The sequence below is a fragment of the Plectropomus leopardus genome, chromosome 17 (assembly GCF_008729295.1).
Source record: "Plectropomus leopardus isolate mb chromosome 17, YSFRI_Pleo_2.0, whole genome shotgun sequence".
NCBI lineage: Eukaryota > Metazoa > Chordata > Actinopteri > Perciformes > Serranidae > Plectropomus > Plectropomus leopardus.
Genome location: NC_056479.1, coordinates 3,948,101 through 3,970,205, shown reverse-complemented (window position 1 = coordinate 3,970,205; position 22,105 = coordinate 3,948,101). Strand labels below are relative to the sequence as shown.

The window sequence follows — 22,105 nt, the reverse complement described above, 5'->3', positions numbered from 1 at the left end:
GCGATTTTTTTCCCAAGACTGTTTCGCCTAGTCCCGCCCTTCTATGCTGTGATTGGTCAGTTCTCGTCACGTCGTCGTTGAAGTCGGACACGGTAGGGCAAAGAGGTTATGCCTAGGTTAGTACTAGCCAATCACTCCACGGTAGGGCGGGACTAGGCGGAACGCTCTTAGGGGAAAAAGATAACGCGGGTGGTCCTGGTTGTTAGCGACGCCGCGGCTATTGTGTTATTCTACAAAGCACATTGAGGGAAAGTCGACCGCAAGCACACCACTCAGTCCTCGGGTAGTTTCGTGTCGCCACTGGCGTTCCTTCGACTTGTGACTCATCTGCAACGGAGGAACTCAGAGTGTCTTCACTCGGGCCCTCTGCAAGCCCATTCAAGCGCTCCGAAGCATTCTCTGTGAAGGTAAGGCTCGCGTTAGCTAGCTGAGAGGGAAAACACGCCGGCCATGTTGCCGTGTGCTTGTATGGGGCTGGCCGCTTGGCTCGTCTGTCTGCTCAGACTTTATAGAGTTGTAAAAAAATTGTGGACAAATCCAGTAAATTAAAAACATCCGAACTTATTTTGGCATTCGCTGGCTATTTGACATAGCGCGCGAGGCTACAGCATGCGCAGACATGATGCAAAAATGGTGTGCAGCATGCTGGCTTCGACGCTCATGAAACCGGACGAGACAAATAGGCTTTGTGCACTGTTACTGTAACTTACAGATGTTTAAATCATTTTTTAGCCATTATTTGTAAGTGTGCACAGTTGCGGCTGCCGCAGTGTCTTATTCTGTGGATGCAGTCTGTAAATCACGCTCACTGTTACTCGCCAGACATGAAGGGGGGTGGGGGCGTTTTTCTTCTCCGCTACCAACCACTGCACATTAGTTAATAGACGACACATATAACCCGAGGTACATTGAGGTTGTTTTCCAATATTGTCTGTGTTTTAGAGGAAAAATTGAAACTATCTGGGGTGGTATTGTCTCTGCATTGCTATGGTGTTATAAAAGAGAGCTGGATAAAGTTTAGCCAGCCTCATGCAGCCATTCATGTTTTTTCCACACTTGGCACTGGTGCACTTTCTAAGACAGGGGGTTTCCTGAATTCACCACACCATCAGCACCATTTGGGGTTTTCAGCAGGACTCATCTACATCAGTTAGAGATTTCTTTTTTTTTTTTCAACAGGGATTGTGTAGTTGTAAGCTAACGTTAGCCAAAACAGATGTACACTAGAGGCTATACAGTCAAAAGTAGTGATCCACGATAGTGGATTTTTTTTTTGTGCCCATATCTGATATGCCAAAATACATAACAACTAGAGTTGCAAATTATAAGCACTTTTCTTCATGGATTATTGTTAATATTAACAATCAATTAATTGTTATTTGAGAAAACGTTTCAAACGATACCAAAATATAGATAGTTTTCCTCAATCAAAGCTTGCAGCAACATATTACATAAACTTTGACAGCATTGCATAGCCTATCAATTAATCGACTGAAATTCACATGTACAATTACATTTTTGAGGACTTAATTTATTATCATTCCTAATAACAACTCATTTGGTCTAACTGATATGGATACCCATATATATATGTTCTTTTTACCCCCTAAATCTCCTGTGGTGGAAATAACATCATGCAATGTGTAGTTTTATTATGGTGGCCCACCGGCACACAGACATAAAGTACAATGCTGTTTAATGTATGTAATATTCATTTATTGTGCAAAATAAGAAAAGAATACTTCAGCCTAAGGTTTGTTTTGTGTATGTTCACTTAAAAAATGTTTTTTTAATATTGGCAGAAATCAGCATGCTTTCTAATTTTTATATTTCATTTTAAAGCTAATATTTGCTGGTACCAATGATGTGCTGATATCATTTTGCATCCCTAGTCTGCAGGGTCCGCATGTTCAGTGTGTAGCCTGTGTTGTCATTCATTGTTAAAATTGACTCGACATGCAGTCAAAAGTTGTCAGCTTCACATGTTTGAGGGTGCCCACTGACATGGTGAAAGTGCCTTGTTTTGAAGTTCAGTAGTAGTGGTCGCCTCATTTATGTACACACATAGTTGACTTCAGATACTTCAAGACCAAGATTATTATTATGGTTTAGTTAAGATGTTTGCATGGGTTGCAAATAAGCAAGAGAATTTGAGTAACATGAAAAAAAAAAACAATTATGCAAAACTTTGACCCTTAATAACATTTAAACAAATGATTTCTATATAAATGTGTCCCCTGTACACTTGTGATGAATAGAGGATTTTGCTATCAAATCCAGAAATGTTTGTTTTTTATTTTAAACCAGGCTGTAAGTATGTTTGTCTCCCTTAAATCTTTGGGATTTTGTGGCCCCGCTCTAAATTTGGAGGTTTTTGCAAGTTTGTGAACACAGCACATGCAGAGCTCTCAGTGAGTTAGTTTTTTTCCGCAGCAGCAGTTTGTGACTCGTAGGGTGGTTAAATTGATCTATCGATCCAATTGCGCTCCGAATGAACGGTTCAGCTCGGTTCAGCTCTTTTTTATTACTGAATAGTTTTTTTTTAGAAAATATATCGATTTAAAAAAGAATCAAGTCAGACCAGGATGAAAAATTAAATATTTAAATATATCAGAATATTGTTTCTAGAGGAGAGGTAGCAATTTCTACAATGGCAAAGTTGTCATATAAATGATAGTCCTGACATCCCAATACTGAGTGAAGATTAGTTTTCATCAGTCATTCCTCCTGTCTTCCTCCGCCTGCAGGTCCGCTGGTAGAGGGAGACAGGACTGTTTGTGTCAGCCAGCAGCTAAGTTTAAAGAATTAGCCAAATTTACGCACTGAAATATCGCTTACTTCACGTTCAACACGTTTATGCTGGCTGAAGAACTGTATTGATAAAGTATTCACTGTTTGATCATTAGGGTTTTTTTGCACTTAACAGTAGTAACAAGCTTAGTTATCATCAGTTTGAGTAACCTGCGAGTATTCTTGACTTCCTCGACACTGCAGCCGTACTGCTGTTCACTGACCTCATTTCTTGTCATATGTATGTGTGCGAGTGTGTTTTTGTAGAACTCAACCCAGTCACAGACAACGGGTTAATCACACCAAAACGCTAGAAAGCACAGATAAAAGAACATAAAGCGGAAGCTCATCAATATGACGGTCTTAGATGATTAAGACCCTGTTTCATTCCTGGTTTCCATAGCCATCCCTAATTGATACCTGCATTTGTTTGTCAAAATGTGCTGACTCACAGCTAGTAAAGGGGACAAAACATTATATTGGGACTCTGCTTTTAGTAGAATATTTATGGTTTCTTAAAATATGGACAGATTGCTGAAATGCTCAATTAAATATTGCATTGACAAACAGAGGCAAATGGAACAGAGGCTAGCTAGGGATGCACCACATATATCGATCAGATAAATTGTTGGCCAATAATGACATTTTAATTATTGTTTATTAATCCGATAATTAAAATTATGGCTGATAAACAGTGCAGATAATCCAGACTGTCATTGACTAAATAAGGGCATCATCTACACACCTCGACACAGTGGGTGGTGTTACACTTTTGAAGTTGGTTGGCGCCACCAGTAAACAAAGAGAAGAAGAAGAAGAACTGCAGCAAAATAATTTCTTTCAAAGTAAAGCACAAAACAACAGCCAATGGCATGAAATGATGGCTTTTTAAATTGCAAAGTCAAATTTGAACTTGAAACTGAACATAATAGCCCTTTTGCAGCTGGATCGACATCAGATTTTCTGTGCTGCATAAAGATTCTCTTAACAAGCATTTATTTCTCATAAACCTGAAAAAATTGGTTTCATTTCTTTCAAAAAACGTGGGGGGGTATAATACACAGCATATCAAAAATATCCCACAAACTGCAAAAAAAAGTTCATGAGGAAATTATCTGAAATGAGCTTGGAAGGAAACAAAGGAAAAAGACTTTATATGTAATATTCTGAATTATACATTTAAAATTATGTTTGTTTCTTTTTTGGTTCGTTTAAAAAAAAATTTCTTATTATTTTCTGGGAATTTTAGTGCAACTTTTTACTAATTTCTTGCTAATTTTTGAGATATTTCTTGTGGAATTGCTCATCACTCGCTTCTAGGGCTGGGCGATATGGAAAAAAGTCTTATCATGATAATTTTTTTCATATAAGTCGATATCGGTATATATCATGATGTACATCAAATCACTATTTATTTCTGTCAAGATTAAAGGTTCCCTTTTACTCCTAAGTGACACGTGAAGATATCATAGTTCACTGACACAGTTTCATTTGACCATGGTGTGTTGGAGTGTGATAAACATATGATTTATTATTATTTATTAAACTTTCCAGCATTATATCAAAAAATTAAAAGCTCCATCTTAAACAAACCATTACAAGGTAATGTGCCTGTGGCCCCGGGCCCCCAATACATTACATCTGCCCCTGGTAATAATAATGAGAGCTCAGCGCGAGCAGCTGGATGAGACGGGGAGCGCTGTGACCTGGCGTCTGATTAAACCTGAAACTAACTAAGTAGTCTGTAAATGTCTGAAGATGCGCTTTCCACCTCTGCAAATTTGCCTGTTTCAGACACTTTGGTGCTGGAGAAGCTCCGCTCTGTTTGTCTGTCTCACTGCGCTGCTGTCGGACCATCAGCTGTTTGATCCGCGATAATGAAATGCTGTGGAAGCACATACGACTCTGTTGTCAAACACTCAGCTGTAATCTAGAGTCTAATTCGTTTACTGCATTTGATTCGTTGATTCATTGGCTGTTCGTGTTGTCTGTCAAAACATGGCTGGAATTCTTCTCCTTCTATCGACTACGCCTCATATTTCAATCATGGAAAGGTTATTTCACGATTGATATCGTTATCGTTTTATTGCCCAGCCCTAGCTGCTTCCTATGTTTTTGAGAGAAATCAAGCGAAATTGCTTAGGTTTTAAAAGGTTAAAGTACCCTTGGATATGTAAATATGCATGAATACAGAACACAATTTACAAATTCACATAACACATAATCATAAAAACTAAACCAGCGACAATAATTCTACACTTAATAACAGTTACAGTAACTATAAATGCAAATACACTTTGAGCTAGGATCAATTATAAACTCTCCACCTCAGGAGAGACTCAGCAAACAGACATTTCTCTGTTCTCTGTTGAGGAATGACGACAGTGAGAATAGCTGCTCCATCGTGACAGTTCACCTTAAGGGCGCCTGGTCACTTTCTGCTTATTAACTTGCTAACTTTCGGATTAACCCCTTTCACTGAAATCAGCAGGTGGGCAGAATGACACAGAAGCTTTGCCCGTGTCTTGAGGAGTTGTAGCAATTATTCACTGACAAACAGCCCAAACTGTTCCCACACTGCGCTGTTGTTTTTAACCCTATACTCACTTCTCCGGTCACTGCAGCCTCATATGCTCTCTTTCTCTCTCTGTCTCTCTTGGCTGGGTTGCTTTTTTTGTTTTAACAGGAGTTTGATAGCTATTTCAATAAGTGAATTAATGAAAATGTTTCCATTGACCAAACATTGACTTTTGCCCACCATGTTTATGCATTAATGATGTCAAGTCAGCAACTCGCGATATAAAATTATCTTTGAGTTGTCTTTGCGACACGAGAGGCTGTTTCTGTTTGGTCATTCTGATTTTATTGACGTCCCACTGAGCAGTTTTGCGGGGCTTCACTGAAGTACCTACCCTGAGGCAGGGACTTGTTTTGCCGCCGTAATGTTTCCTGTGGTGGAGACATGCATCAGCGGGCGAGAACCCTAAGTACCTGCAGTGGAAATGGCCCTGTTGGCTCGGGGTGTTGGTACCCAACCCCAAATACTAAAGCCATGTCTTGGCACTAAGGTTTTACTTTTCTACACACTTACTAATGTTTATCTTGTATGTTTTTATTTTACCAAAAGCAGTGAATTTAAGACTGAAAATGACTTGTCATTTGACACAGAGTAAAATGCCTCATAAGTATTTTTGTCTTAACATACTGTGGTATTTACTATATTTATCTGTGGTGTAGGGTTATATGGGGACAGGGGCATTTGTCAATACCCCAAAAAGCCTCTCCCTGTTTTTCTCCACAGCCTGAGTCAGAGCTGCCCTTTTTGTTGTGTTAATAACAGTGAGTAGTCAGTTTGATGTGGTTAGGTCACAGCGTCCATATTTACTCACTGCATCTTAGCCTTTCTTACCCTCAGGTGCACAAACTACAGGGTATTTTTTTTTTAAAAACAACAAGTGTTAAGTTATTGATTATTGTATCAGTTATCGGCCTGAAGAGCAGGCAGTTATCATTTATTGGTAGCAATGGCCAAATGAAGCCTCATGAAACATTTTCTTTATTTTCTGAGTCAACTAGATGGCACTCTTAAAGAAAAAGGCACAATGAATGAAAATTCAGTGTGCTTTCTACTGTTGTGTAGCGGACAGCGCTATATAGTGGGCTTAGAAAATGAGGAAAATGGTTCATGAGGCTTCACTTGGCCACCACTAGTTGTCAGAATAAGTTAAAAAAATTGTGCATTGCTAAGGCTAGCCCATATGGGGTGTCGCGACTTAAGCACCCCTCAGTTATTTTACCTTCTGAAATGACTGCTGGCATACAGACTCCAGACGTAATAGTTAAAGGTTCTCACAGTGTTTGCCAGAGCCAGTCCTTGTGCAGCTCTTAATCTGGGAACCCCTCCTCCTTTCTTTCCCTGCATACTCTAGTTTCAGCCTCTTTTTTTTCCTCCCTTTGCTGGGCCTAACATGGCTTCCCCTTAGCTTGTGATCTGGGTGAGATGGGGACTCTGCAAGTCCTAGAGGCAGGGCCGCCGTCTCTGTGTAATAGTGTTGGTGTAAAACTGAGCAGCCTCGATGAAGCTGAAGGAAATCAGAGTCATATACAGTTAGGGATGCACCTAATGATTATTTTTTTAATCAATTAATCTATCGATTATTTTTTTAATTGGTCTAACTAATATTTTTTTATTACTCAATCAATATAACAACGAATTTACAGAAAATAACATTTTAAAACTTGTCATACTCTGCAGGGCATTATTCTCCAACAAAAATAGCCCAGTCTTAACCGGTAATCTGTGTTTTACAGTCTGATATAAAGTCTCTCCAAAAATAAAATTAATGCAAGAGCTTGTTCCATTCAAGTAAAAGGAATGTAGTGCAATCTACGTTTAGCAATCCCACAGCAAAATAAATAAAACAATGTAAAACTCAAGTCACTTACCAAAACAGTTTTGTTACAACTCTTTGTTGAAGTAACAAACCTCAAATCTAGCACTCCAACAAATTCAACTAAAACACAAGAAACTTGTGCTCCAGAAAAGGATAAGCACTCAATAAAGATCCTAGGGTCACTGATCAGCAATTATGACTTAAATGTAGGCCAGAGAGCAGTAATAGAAAAGAAAGAAAGAAAGAGGAGGCAGAGCCAGGGTGGCAGGTCTGAACGGACTAAAAACTACCCCTGCCGGATCGAGCTGAAAACATCTTACAGTAAAATTAGCGCAGTTTGAATAACACTATAACTTTTCTCTAACAGAAATAATTATAACTTGTCCATTCTTTCTGCATCAAAATAATCCCGGCCTTAACTGGGCTTTAAGGCATACTGCTGCCTGCTGATATGAGTGCTGTATTTTCATATTTATAAGCACATATTCCGCTCATTTATGAAGTTATACAAGCTTCTGCACAGCTGACAACCCCGTCCTGTAAATGTTTTAAAATAAAATGCATTGTATCAGCAACTGATAGCATTCTGTCCACAGAGACACAGTCAGATAGCTTTTGTTTTGAAAGGGAAGCAAGGAAGTTGAACAATTGCCCTATATCAAAATATGCTGGTTACTATTGATATCTAGACACCACTAAAGTGATTTAACTTATATGCATGCATCTTAATTTCTTTTGAAAAAAAGAATAAATGTAGTCTGTTATGGTGCCCTGCAGTTTGTAACTGGTGCAAGCCTCGATGCACACGTTGTAACTTATAAACTGGTTCAGCTGATTTCATTCGGTATGTTTACATGCACAGTAAGTTGAGCTATGGTCACAGTGTACATGCACCGCAGGCAAATTGATTTATTGATGGAAGTGTGTCCGACTCCACCATGGCAGGTGAAGACATGTCCTCTGTGAGCTAGTTGATAAAGCCTGAATCAGAAGCCTCATTCCCACTGCACAAAAAATACAATCGGCATCCACACCTGGGTCAAATGACTCTGCAGTAGACCTGGGTTTTTCTCACCTCAGGCTCCGATCGCCATTGATGGGTATGCAACACTCAGGTGAAAGCGGTAATTTCAGCTCTTTAACCAGCGAGATGCAATGACGTGTCGTCACTAATTACCGTCCGTTTCCTCCAAAAGCAGCGCTAAAACACTGATCCAAATCAGTCTGCACCGAGTTTGAAAGAGAGACTGAGTAAGAAAGAGATATAGAATAAACCAGTGACATGGTTTCATGTGACCATGGTGTCTTGGAGTATGATAAATATATGATACACTGTTATTTATCACACTATCCAGCATTATATAAAAATTAAAAGCTCCATCATAAACAATCTTCAGGTAAATTTTTGTACATTAGGCTGTTATTAGGCCAACCTCTCGTGACTGCAGGACTCTGATTTGAAGTTCTGCTGTGTGCTCATTCAGTGCTAAGCAAACTCTGCCTTAATTGATTGGTTTTAAGACACCTTAAAAAAACAGTCTACCTAAAGAATCAATATCAGTTATAGGTATAGGTCAGTTTAGGCTATGTTTAGAATATTTTCACAACTTTTGTCTTGCCGTAAGACAGCCCTTATCGACGGGTATTTGAAGCCGTTACATCAAATACAGCAGACGCTGTTGAGAAAAAACATTTTACTCCACTGAAGGGAGGAGCTGCTGCTCTACCGCTGCCTCCACCAGCTGTTGTGGAAGGTAAAGAGGTACAAATATTCAAATATAGTATACAGTTAAATTCTGATGATTGTTATTTTTCTTGCGGTCCAGTCCACAGCAGGATGTAATAGTTGAAATTGTGGAAAACACCATGAACACTCATTATGTTACTTAGTTACATAACAAGATGGTGCCTCGTTTATCCTTGCCGTTAGTTGAGCAGCTCTCTCACCATGGAAGTTTGCCTGTAGCTGAGCTCCTGTCTTCCTTCAGCCTCTCAACTCAACCGTAAGGTTAGGGTACCGTGTGTGCTCACTGCGTGCTCATGTATGGTGAAATAGTACCCGTACAGCCGGGCTTTGTAAGGTTGATGTTTGGTTTGTAATAAACGTTTGTGGAAACCCCCGACAAGTGACTGTATGCTTTTGGCTAACACTACTGCCTCCAACACTCTCAGAACCTTCATTATCCAAGAAGCACGGACCCAAACTGTTACAAGGACATCGCCTAGCCTCCGTGCCAGTGTTGTGGGACTGTCCTTTTATTATCAGAGGAGGGGGGCGGCTGGAATGTGACTTTTTTATTTAAATAAATATACTACCTTTTAAAGTTGAATGTCCCTCACCTAAGCTGAAACAAAAAACACAAGTTCCTCCTCAATGCTTAATTTTTTTTTAAAAAATGCCTGAATCGTTTTGCATCACCCCTTTCCCCCCTGACCCTAAACACAGAAGGAGGCTGGCGCGGCGACTAGGAGCACACGCAGAACACCTAGGCCAGTTGAAGTCCGACTGAGGTTTATACATGACGGAGGAAATGGACTTCCAATCGCATAATCTGGGTGTGTTAGTCTGACTTGACTTTCTTTAACATGTAAATGTACTGACTTAACACTGAATACTCCCTGGGTGCTCTCAGAGTAAATGGCTACATTTTCTGTCTCAGAACTGAGAACAATACACTAGAATAGCACTCATTTGGATATAAAAAGTTAACAAACATTTTTATTCACTGTGTATTGAGCAGCTCCAGACTTTACACCCTTTGACATCACATGTTTTAGACTTCCTTCTCTGGTGTCTGTATATGAGAGTGGTCATGTTGACAGATAGGGATTGAAATTTTCTAGTATTTAACATGTTGTAATTCTTTGTTTAAATGGTGTTCCCTTTAAAACTCAGCTCACCCATCAAACGGTTATTCTAACCCTTGTATCATTTGCTCGTTTCCTCTCGGCTCCACCAGAGGCGCCCTCAGCAGACGGCAAGCTGGCGACCGTAGCAGGAAAGAAGGGCAAGAAGGCTGAGGAGGAGGAGCAGCCTGCAGCGCCCGCTGCTCCTGCAGCAGCAGCAGCAGCAGCAGCAGCACCGGAAGCCGCCGCAGCACCCGCACCAGAGGAAGAGGAAGAGGAGGAGTATGTGGTGGAGAAGGTTTTGGATCGCCGAGTGGTGAAGGGCAGAGTAGAGTTTCTGCTGAAATGGAAGGGCTTCTCAGAGTGAGTATGATACTTGGCGGTCTTGGCCCTGAGACAGAGATCTCTCTGGTTGATTTAGGGATTAGTTTGAGTGCTGACGAATGAATATTATAGTTAAAAATAGCAAAAAATGTGAATAAAGTATAAAAAGGAGAGACGGATGAGGAATCAGAGGGAGAATTTATTGCCTGAAACAAGGACTGACAAAGATTGAACTCAACATATACTTTTTTTTTTCTTTTTTCTGCTCCCACCTTTCCAGTGAGGATAACACATGGGAGCCGGAAGACAACCTGGACTGCCCCGACCTCATCGCCGAGTACATGCAGAAACACAAAGAGAAGGAGGAGAAAAAGAAGGAGGGCAAGAGAAAAGTGGTCAGTGAGGCCTCGGGAGACTCCGAGGAGCGAGGGAGCAAGAGAAAGAAGGAGGAGGTGACTGAAGACTCCCAGCAGTTAGCCAGCATTAACTCCCACCGGTGTGTTTTCTCCTGTGGTCATGTGTTCTCTTGTTGGTATACTTCTGTCTCAGGGTGAGAAGGCATGAGGTTTTGGCAGAGGTCTGCAGCCGGAGAGGATTATTGGAGCGACAGATTCCAGTGGAGAGCTCATGTTCCTCATGAAGTGGTGAGTCTTCGCTTCTTTCTCTCTCTCTCTTTTTTCCTAAGTGTTTTTTTGACATCTACTGTAATTTTATTGCGCGTCTGCCTATCCCAGAAGAGGGATTTCGCTCTTCCTGAGGTTTTTACCATTTTTCCCCGTTAAAGGGGGATTTGGGGGAGTTTTTCCGTAGATGATGTGAGGGTCTAAGGGCAGAGGAAGGTCTTTGCTGTAAAGTTCTCTGAGGTAAATTGCGATCTGTGAAGATGAGCTTTATAAATAAAATTGAATTGAACTTACTGTTAGACAGATCCAGTGAGATGGCTTTAAGGTGGAATTCCTCTTCTTTTAGGGTGATTTTAAGATGTTCAACAACATGCTTAAAAAGAACAATACACGTGCATACATGCGTAAAAGGAAAAGGGAAAAATAGTTTAGTATTTTAGCTTTGCACTCAGCGCATTTACACGATGTTAGAAAAAGGCGAAGTATTGCGTTAGTCTGACTAAAACTGGACTTTTAAAGTGCAGGTCAGCATGTAAGTCCAACTGAAATCGAATCTCGAAATTGGATTAACTCACTCAGACAATGAGATGGATTTCCTCCGTCATGTATAGATCTCAGTCGGACTTTAACTGGACTAGGCATAATGCGTGTGCTCCTGGTTGCCGAGTCATTCTCCCTTGGTGGTTAAGGATAGGGACTGTTGATGTATTATGAGGGGGGTGCTGTAAAATGGGTAAGGCATTTAAAAAAAAAAGTGCTTAATTTTGGCTTAGGTGAAGGATATTCGACTTTAAAAGGAAGTATTTTATAATTATTTAAAAATTAAAAAAGTCACACCCCATCCACTCCCCTCTGATAAATTACGTACAGTCCCACAACACGGGGCCGCAGCAAAACACAGATAATACTGATGCTGATCATTTTGAAATGAGAACAGAACAAAACCGTGCGTGTGAAAGATAAATCCAAGCATCCAAAGCATCAAAATTCAAAACTTTTTTTTTAGTGTACATGTCTGAGGTTTTTCCATTCTTACACATAGTTAAAGACATGAAATAACTTGTAGAGCTCCTGCAGCAGTGGTTCCCAACTGGTCGATATATATATTGATATATAGTCTCGCAACCCACAAGCTAAAACATCTTTCAATGTTTAATGTGGCATTTTGTTTTGCACCATTTTAATGCTAGCGTCCACCTCTCCATCAAAACAAATTTTGCAAGGGCATTGTTGCTGCATTGTGATTTTGGCGCTGCTCAAGACGATTTCGACTGGTTTCAAGAAATACACACAACCCAGTGTTTCACAACAAATGGACATCAAAGAACTAGCAGCTACTAAAACTGACTGCAGCATCGACTCATGTTTTCTGTGTCTCAGCCACAAAGTTGCACATGACCCACACACGAGCAAAAACAGACGGCCAACCAGCACGTGCCTGAGAGAAAATAGCTAGCCAAAGCAGCTGATGGAAGTCGTCTGTATTAATTGTTCAGAGAGTGAAACCAGAAAACCGTCTGGATGCTAGTTAGCACATTAACAACACAAACAATTGTAGAAGAACAAAGCATATTCACTGACAACACAAAGCATCAGGAAACATTTCTGATAAACAGAAAAACAACCTTACCTTATACAGCAAATTTGTTTCAACTTCACTCCCTCTTGAATGTAGCTCTTTAACTGTCCTCACTTCCATTTCACAGCTCGTGCGCTGAGCTGAACAGCAAATAACAGTGATTTTATTCACCGACGGGCTCTGCCATCACTGATTCAATGTGCTGAATTAGTTGGAAAAAAAGCAGACGAGGGACACACTGCAAAGACTAAGGGGACAGATGCTCACCGCCGGCCCAACATAGACCGTCAGCTGACCGTCTGCCTGGTGTGTCAGGGCCTTTAAACCTTCAGTGTGTGTTTATTGTTGGAGAAAATAAATGAAGAGCCTGTTACCTAACATTTTCCTCTCTTCTGCACTCCCTCCATTTCCCTTCCTCTGCCATGTTTCTTGGCTGTTTGTCTTTTTCTTTTGCTCCCCCTTTTTTGTCCTCCCCCTTTTCTTTTCCTTCTTTCTGTGATCTGCATGCTGTTTCTCCCTTTCTCCTCTCCTCCCCTTTTCTACTCTTGATTCAAAACGAACAGGAAGAACTCAGACGAGGCCGACCTTGTCCCAGCCAAGGAGGCCAACGTTAAGTGTCCCCAGGTGGTCATCTCTTTCTACGAGGAGCGTCTCACCTGGCACTCCTACCCCACAGAGGAGGAGGAGAAGAAAGAAGAGGAGAAAAAAGACTAGAGGAGGTGGAGGTGCAAAGGCAGAAAAAGAAAGGCAGTGTTGAGGTACAGGGCTGGAAATCAACAATTTACTGGCAAAATCTTAATTGCTGGTAATAGATTCTAGCAGCCACTTTGGCAGCGAACATGGAGAAAATCCCAAACTGCCAATGTAGCTGACAGATGTTTGTTTTCCTGCCCTGAAAGAAAGCAGGCGACCTTTCCTCAAAAGATGCTCCCACCTGTATCTCGACTGACAATGTAGATTTATTTTTAGAGGTATGTTGACACTTGTCCCTCTTATTTTAATGTGTTTTTGCTCACCAAGATGTCACCTGATGGGGACCGGTGTATATGTTCTGCCACAAATTGAATCTTGAACAGTGAGATGACTATAAAAGTGTTTGTCCCCTTCATTTGGTGACAGGTGCCCGGTGTATGAAATACAGGCCGCAAGCTGTCAAGCTACCTCTTTAGCACGTGTGTTCACGTGCAAGTTGAATGTTTGGCTGCAGCTGGCAAGTTTGTCTCTCTTCCCAATCACCGATGCTCATTTAGGCGGCTCGGAGAGCATAAACTTCCCTTCCTGCTCTGCCAGGATACATTGGAGGGAACTTCTTTTGGAAGGGAGGGAAGTGAGCCGAGGTATTATGGAGGAGTGAAAGAATGGACAGAAACCATTCGTCTCTTGCAGTATCTGTTCTCTTTGTGCCACCTCGGTTCTCATTATTTTCTACGTAATGCCGTTTTTTTTTGTTGTTTTTTTTTTTTCAATTCTCAAACGCCAAATGACAACAGTGCATTTCACTCTGACGCGGACAGTTTGACAAAGAGGGTTATATGGAAAAACTTTGTCCACGTATGTCCTACCAGCCAATGTGGCGACCACCAGCCAGTGTTCAAATGTCCTTGTAAAAAAAAGTTTTTAAGTCATTCCAGCCATGGACGCTGCCTTAAGCTGGTACTTTGCTTCATGCTGAATTCTTTTATGAAAATGAATGAACAAGTCCATATTTTAGTGATCTATTAGTTGTGGTTTTTTTGCTCATTTGGTGGAGCTTCAGAGGCAAAAACTTGTAGCTCTTCTGTGAATGTAAAACTGTCAATCTGCCGTATTACATGTGACGTTAGCAACTATTTTGTCCATAAGAACATTGCATTTTCCTTACCTGTTGGAACAAGCACCACCACATCACCACAGTATTTGACCTGCAGGAAGCCAAATAGTCTCCTGCCCAGGCAGCAAAATGACAACTTCCAGAAGTGATATGTGAGTGTAGACTCCAGCCCATTCCCTGGCAGCTGTGGCTGTTTTGATTCCAAACTTGTCATGCCATTTTAGCAATTTTATCAAATTACTTTTTAATGGAACAAAGGCTGGTAGGATACCTGCCAGAATGGCTGGTAGAGCAAACGCACAGTTGCAAAAATCAGCATATGGCAGGTTGTAATTTCCCACATTGGTAGAGTTAAGGCCACGCTGGATGACTTCAGGTGGAGAGTTGTGTGTTTTAAGAAGCTGCCCTTTAGCCTGTAGATTAGAGGAGCAAAGATGATTTCGACAGAAATGCATCAGACAACTAGAACAGACACTGTGTTAGGCTAAAAATCTGCAGGTTTCCACTTCCAAAGTGTGTTCAGCAGTGAGCTTAGTTATGATACAATGGTACAACATAGTTTTTCAATATGTTATTAATACACAGACACCTTTTTTTTCGTTTTTTTGTTGTTGTTTTTTTACATTACATACATTATTAATATTGCACATACAAATTAGAACTTTGGTAACCTACTAGAATAACAAAAAAAGCCTTTTTAGAACACGATTTAACTGCAATAAAAAATAGATAAACAGACTAAAAAATGTTATCATATTAGATAAAACAGATGTTGACAAAATTTTCATTTGGGAACATAATATGCATTTGAATTTAATTTCACAATATACATTAGCAAGATACTCTGCTAATCCAAAAATGTAAAAAAAAAATTACTTTTGCAATATATTGAAGGAAATGTTATTGTGATAATCACCAAACTGCAAAACATTAAAAATCACAACATATATATCCTGATACTCAGCATATCACAAAAATGTTGAAAATTGCTATAATGTTGTATCGTGACTTTAGTATCATGATAATATCGTGGTTCCCACCCCTACTGTCCTGCTAAAAGTTCTTTTTTTTGTATGTGCTGTTTCAGAAATCAAACAGGGTGTTTTTTGTTTTTTTTTTTGTTGTTGTTTTTTTAAATCCACATGGTGGAACTTTTGTTAATGATGCCAAACTGCAAGGTAAACAAGTGTGGGCTGAAAGCTGGAGTCAGTGATTCTGGAGAAAGGCGGTTGATATTTGAACTCAACACCCAAACAAATATATCCCTCGCATTCACGCCACCCTTCAGTCAAAGCCTCTGGCAATGTCTCGGATGTTATTTACCTTCCATTAATATCGTGGTGCTGCTTTGTTTTTCATGGGCGAAGATGTGGAAGAGATAAAACAGCTGGAAATGAAGCTCAATCTGAGCCATTTTTTCTTTTCAGTTACAGAGTTAACATACAACAGACAGCTAGCATACTACAAGGAGCTATTGGCTGAATTTGCTTTAAAAAATTGTATTGGAATAGAATCTCTGACTGCGCCTTCGATAAATTGTTGAAAGCTTTTCTGATTCGTGATCGTCAAACACATTTCCTTAGAAAATAAAGGCAGCTCCTCTTACTCGTTGTTACTCCTTGTGTAAATGTGCCCCAGTTAACAGGCAGGAACTCTCAGTGTGGGAATCAGTTAACCATATGTCGGTGAATTGTCAGCTGTGCATTCATCTACTCTGCCGGCCATGTTGGCTCAAAACTGACCGACGAGCATGTTTGGCTGATGGTGAAAGTTCTGGTGCTTTGGCTGGTAGGTGGAGTTTTCTGGATGAGACCGCAGCTCTGTCACATAGTCGATAACACGCTCCATAACAAACACACCTGGGTTTCATTGCTAAAAGAGGAGATGATTGAGAATACGCTCAATATCGTCGTCATTTCCGCTCTCTTGTTTTTAACCTTCACACACGCACTCAGCTACACGTGTGTTATCTAGGCTTTTTTATTTTTTATTTTAGCGTGCGCTGGCCGGGCAACACTCAAGACGTTAAGACTTTTTCTTGGTTCCTCTTGCTTGCAGACCGTCCTCTGTTACCCACGTTTTGATTGTTGCATAATAAAAACAGGATAGAACTTACAAAATTCAGCATGATTAACATAACCGCTTAATATGGGACTTCTTTCTCTGCTACCTAATGTTTCCCAGTGTTTTCTGTGTTGAATGTAGCCCGGCTGTGCTTCTTTCTATGTATAACTGTATCAAAGCTAGCATAGTAGCTTCCTCTGTTGGTGGACCCGGGGTAGCTATTTCAAATCTCCTGTCCCTGAAGTGTTTGCTTTGGGTGGCCTTTTTACTGCTGGAAATTTATCAAAAAAAATGACCTTTAAGAGAAAGAAGAGTTGGTTCAGCTGTAAATAGTTTCTGGCATTTGAAAATAGCTGTGCTAATACTGTTACTACTGTATGTTAGTATCTGGATGCTGGGTCTAAGCCCACCCTTTCTAGCTGTTGCTTACACATTCTAAATATGTTATTCAGTAAAGTTCCTGAAGATTGTTTTAAGGACTTCTGGCCTATGGGACATTCTTATTTCACCAGTGTACATCAGTGTTTCGAGTACAGTGTTTGCCTTCTGTTATACTTCATCATTCAGTGGAAGGGATTGAATCGGCTGCACCTGGGTCTGCTAGTTAGCTTTTCTATATTGTCCCTGAAACGTTTCTCTGTATTTAGCAGATTAGCTTGTGTTGTCCTGTTGCATGTTTATTGGTTTCCCTTGCAATGTCACTGTCATGGCAAATCTACTTTTAATGTTTGTTTTGGACAATAAAGGGTTTTCGTTTTCGTAACCGTTTGTACTTTTGTCTCTCATTTCGTCCTTCTCTGCATTAAAGGCACACAATAGAGCATTTACCTTCCAGCTGTGTGATGGCTAAAGCTAAATGTTGGCCCATCTACTTTAAAGCCAACATTTAATTGTGCCAGCTCTTCCTACATTGCCCAGAATTCACTGATATGGCTGCATTGTTAAATCTGCATGAGGCATTTTATCGAGAAAGACAACTTATTTTCGAAACAGCAGTGGTGAACTGAAGGCTAACTACTCCACTTCGTCCTCTTCTTCCTACCTCCACGCCAATAACTTTTCGGAAGTGTTTTTACTGTTACCCTTGGTAATACGGCACTTGTTGGGGAGCTCGAAACACTGTTAGCAAGTGGAAAATCAGGGCTTCAGTCATGTCGTGTTAAACTTAATATCAGAGAGACAAAGCCACTGAACTGGGATTCAGCTCATGTCTTCATTTGTAATGCGTAGGATGTCAATACCGAATTAGAATTATCTGCCACAAATGGCTGCAGAGCTGATAACCCCGACATCTCCTTACCCGACTATAGACACCAACTGTCTCTAAAGAATTACAATTTGTTTTTAGTTTTTCATTTTATTTTATATTACAGAAGACAAGGTCCCATATCCTTGAATACCAGCAAGCACAAAATGTAAACACTTTCAAACAAACAACAATAAAAACACTTAGTGGTAGTGATAGGCATGCAGGTTTTCATTTGCCTTCATAAATCTAGAAGACAGACAGGATATCACTAGTCAAATTCCACTGCATAGCCTGCCTTTCAGAAAACTGCAAGACCCAGTTTAGTTTGACCCTTAAATGAGGTGGTCAATATGTGCACTGAACATCAGTTCAGACAATTTATTCCCTAAAATGAATCAAACATAAATTTGTGATTTTGTTTAAAGGTCTAGCAACACAGTAACTGCTAACGTGTTCTCCTGGCTGCTCATTCCTGAAAAATCTAAATTTACTCTGCAAATAACACAATTATTTATTATTTTTTACATGACTTTCACTAAAGCCACTTCTTTTTAACAGTAGGCTCAACTACAACCTGGGATGCTGCAGATTAAGGTAAAATTTAGAACTATATCATTTTTGCTGCAATGTTAAATTCCTTGTACTTATAGTTTCATCAGAATCTCAGTGCAGTGCTGTCTTACTTTGCTATACACAACCAGCAGAGGGTGATATCCTAACTTGAAACAATTCTCAAACGGACCTTGAGTTTGGAGAAATGTTAGAATGTCTGTCTTCGAAGGCCAAAGCTGTTGTGTTTCCTCTATCAATTTAAGGTACATTCATATGTTTGACATACATTTCCCCATATCAATGTTTAAACATTGTACTTGTACAGACTTGTATTGTACTCATGTATTTAACAACTACCAAAAGTATTAACCACTTTTATTCTTGTGTTGAATTGAGGTCATGGGTACTCCTACCCTTGATTAACATTTGGAACATACCATGTTGTTTAAATGAGACAAGATTTCCCCACTTTTACAATCACGGACATGTTCAATACTCATATAAACAGAAACACACATGTTAAAGGCACAGGTAAAACCCATTGCTATCATACTTTCAGAAAATTCACAAGAAAAGATCCAGACCGGCACCCTTGTGGGTCATTCCTCAGTCAGTTAATCATTTTCAGTGTAAACTTGCATGGGGTTGCCTGGTGAGTTTAGAGCTAGTTGTGCAAATGTGTGAAAAAGGCAAAGCAAACTGCCCTACCCACCAAATTTTAGCTTATATAGACAAAAACATCTGCTGTTTGTAGATCCATTGTCAAAACCTTAGTCAATCAAGTAGTAGAATGGGCTCTTAAAATAAGGGTCAGTTTTCAGGAAAACTGCCACAACTGAAGCCCAGCAGAGTGGCCAAGATGGCCACTTTCCTTTCTTGGTTGAATCTAAGAGGCTTCTGTTGCAGACAGTACTTAGCATGGTGACTTCTGGCAGCAGGTCTTGCAGTTACTGCACCATTCGGTAACTACATACACAGGTTTGATCTCCATGGCACTGTCTTTGGCCTGATGAAGTGTCTTTGAGTAAGATGGTGCCCCCCCAACCTTAATCCTGCCAACTCAAGGGGGCATGATCGCAACTTCTGTTCTTGTGTACCAGTCCCTTCCTTGGAGACAACAGTCATTGTAGTGTCTGCAGTTCTTTTGCTACATTGGCTGACAGCCAGGATCCAGCCTGCCATCAGCCTGTTGACTTTTTCAACTCAATATTTTCAGTTTACTGAGGAAATCCATGTATGGAAAAGCAGAATTTTGCATAGGCATTGAACTAGCATTTTAAAGCGCTGGTCCCAGGTAATCTATTATCAGTATGTAGCAGCCCACATTTACCTCAGAGTTGTTTGATCTTAACAGTAGCTGGACTCAAGCCCTTTTCCAGTGTAGAAAATGTTTATCACCATTTATCAAATGAGAGCAACACATCCTGGAATAAAGGTTTCCATATCACCATCAACATCATTATGTTGTTCTTTTAAAGAACTTGTCTTTCGTCTCGAATCCTCTGTTCATCCAGCGATCCAGCAATTCTTTTAATGACAACATCACCGTCAGGGATATCTGTTTTGGTGTATACGGATTTCATGGTAGTTTTCAGCTCCTTCCCTTAAAACCAGAGTTCCTGTTTTTCTTCATTAACCACCACAGGAGTATTTCATACTTTTTTGTGGTTGAATCACACTCCTGTCAAGGAATCTCTTACTCTCTCTACATTTTTCTAATGTCCCAAACTCCTAAAGCCAGATTAGACTGACCACCTCCTCACTTCTTCTTATCCTTCTGTTTCTTGCTGTTTTTTGTCAGTGGCACTGCTGCCCCCTGTTGGCGTGAGGCCACCGTGACGCTACCATCGGACTCAAACTGAAGCAGGTGCTCCATAGAGTTCAATGGCCTCCCCTCCTCATCCCTCAGTGTGGAAAAGACATGTTGGTACAACAAGCCCAGTCGTCTTTTCATTTCCTGCAGGTTCCTCAGGGCTTCCTGTTTTTCTCGGAGCAGGCGTGAACGGTAGCGCCTTAAACCTGACACACTGTCTTCCAGTTCCAGCAGCACATCCAGTTTCCTCTTCCTGCAGTTCTGGGCAGCTATTTTGTTTTTCCCACGGCGGCGAATGTCCCTGATGAGTGTAAGCTGCTCTTCACTAAGTTGGTAACTGGCCAACAGGTCATTAAACTCCTCCACTGGCAGATTAACAATCAACTCATTAGAGAAAGGAATCTTCTTTGCTTTTGCCCGCCGTTCATCCCGACTCCACATCTTGGTCTCAGTGATGTGTCTGGAAGAAGAGCGGTGGTAAGGCTTGGCATTGTCATGTTGTAGGGAGGTTTTGGGATGTTTGGTAGGCATCTTGCCTTCAAATGGAGAGGAGGCAGATGACCAGGGCTGGTTGTAAGTGTGATCATGGCCGATATACTCAAGCCAAGGAAAGCCGTTATACAGCTTGTGATCCCCAAAGTTAAGAGAGAAGGGTTTCTTAACATTTTCAGGGTACTCTCCTCCCACCGCCCCCATTTCCTCCTCTTCCACTTCCTCCTGCTTTATGGTCACTTCCACTTCCATATCTGAACCAATTAAACCTTCCTCAGCCTCTTTGTCCTCGTCTGTAGAGAAGGGACTTCCAGCAGCTGACACAGAAGATGAAGATGAGGTTGAGGAAGAGCAATAAGAGGAGGCCTCAGAAGCACATGGAGAAGCAGGGCTGTGGCTGAAGTCCAGAGAAAGACCAGAGTCTGAGTCTGCTTCATCCTCACTGTCTAGGAGGAGAAAACAAGGAAATGTCAAGGCAAGTACTTGAATTCAGTCTTCTCTTAAAAGAGAGGTACACAGTTACCCATTTTGTCAAAAATAGTTACAATAGAAGAATGTCTTTTGCCTCGTTTATTTACCTGTGACCACCATGCCAGTGCCTGGGTGGTCACCATCTCTGCCAGTTTCCTGTTGGGCCACTTCACGATCAAGGAAGCCCTCCTCTTCCAGCTTGGCTGCCATCTCAGGACTGAATCCTTCCTCCAGAGCCAGGTCCAACAATCTCATCTCATCCAAGATGGCAGCATCCTCTAAGAGGTCAGTAAGTGTGCTAGGAAGACCACCTTCATTATCAACATCCTCCTCTTCCTCACCCAGAAAGACACTGGAGGGAGATGTCAGAAGGTCTGGAGTCAAACCATTCCCCTCTGGTGATGGGGTGAAACTGGAAGACGTCATGTTATGTGTATGAAAGCTAACATCAAAGCTAGGTAGGTTTTCAAGGGAGGGAGCATACTGAAAGCCTGGATAACCTTCCATGGTATCCACATGACCTTGTGTTAGCAAATTTATGTTGAAGGTGTCAGAGTTATCTTCTGCATCTAGTCCCCTGCAGAAGTCTTCTGAAAGATCTTCTTCAAGCAGATATGTGTTGTCAGGAAAACTATTTGAGGGATTTATATTTGAGCTTCTCAAAGTGTCCCTTGTGTTTAAGGCTGAACTGTGGTCATCCAACTCTGCACTGGGGGTAAGAGGAAGCAGGACTGGCTCTAGCCCTGGCCGGCTCCGAGGTTCCAACGACCCTAGAGATAAAAAATTGGGTATTTGCAAAATGAACTAAGAACTGTAGCATATCCAAAAGAGCTTTTGGTGTAGGCATCCGTTTAAAATTAAGGAGAAAAGAAAACATGATCATTATGGTTTTATGACAATTGAGCATTTTTAGACCTTATCAGTTTTAACATTGTCATGATTCATTTGTGAAACATTTTGAGGAGCTTCTTAAGGCAAATTCTCAAACTTTCCAACTTACTACTTGTGAAAGCTTTTAACCACATCTCCAGGCTGCTCAGCAGATGGAGTTTCTCAATTGTAATTAGGATAGTTAGATAATTGTTACATCTGTCTTC

At 40.8% G+C, this 22,105-nt stretch overlaps 2 protein-coding genes across 3 annotated transcripts in view; one reads left to right on the top strand and one right to left on the bottom strand.

Moving 5' to 3' along the window:
* Positions 1 to 195: 195 nt before the first annotated feature.
* Positions 196 to 17,194, top strand: cbx1a (chromobox homolog 1a (HP1 beta homolog Drosophila)). The gene is given in 6 exon segments (XM_042504575.1): positions 196 to 407; positions 9,631 to 9,740; positions 10,145 to 10,394; positions 10,636 to 10,807; positions 10,905 to 10,999; positions 13,121 to 17,194. Coding segments are annotated over 5 exon segments (705 nt in total). The 5' UTR covers positions 196 to 407; positions 9,631 to 9,703; the 3' UTR covers positions 13,272 to 17,194.
* Positions 16,828 to 22,105, bottom strand: part of nfe2l1a (nuclear factor, erythroid 2-like 1a) — a 21,533-nt gene continuing 16,255 nt past the window's right edge. For both annotated transcript variants that reach the window (XM_042504503.1, XM_042504504.1), the window contains 2 exons: positions 21,116 to 21,778; positions 16,828 to 20,983 (listed from right to left, as the gene is read on the bottom strand). In XM_042504503.1, the coding sequence (XP_042360437.1) occupies positions 19,992 to 20,983; positions 21,116 to 21,778 (1,655 nt within the window). In that variant the 3' untranslated portion in view covers positions 16,828 to 19,991. The remainder of the gene's footprint in view (positions 20,984 to 21,115; positions 21,779 to 22,105) is intronic.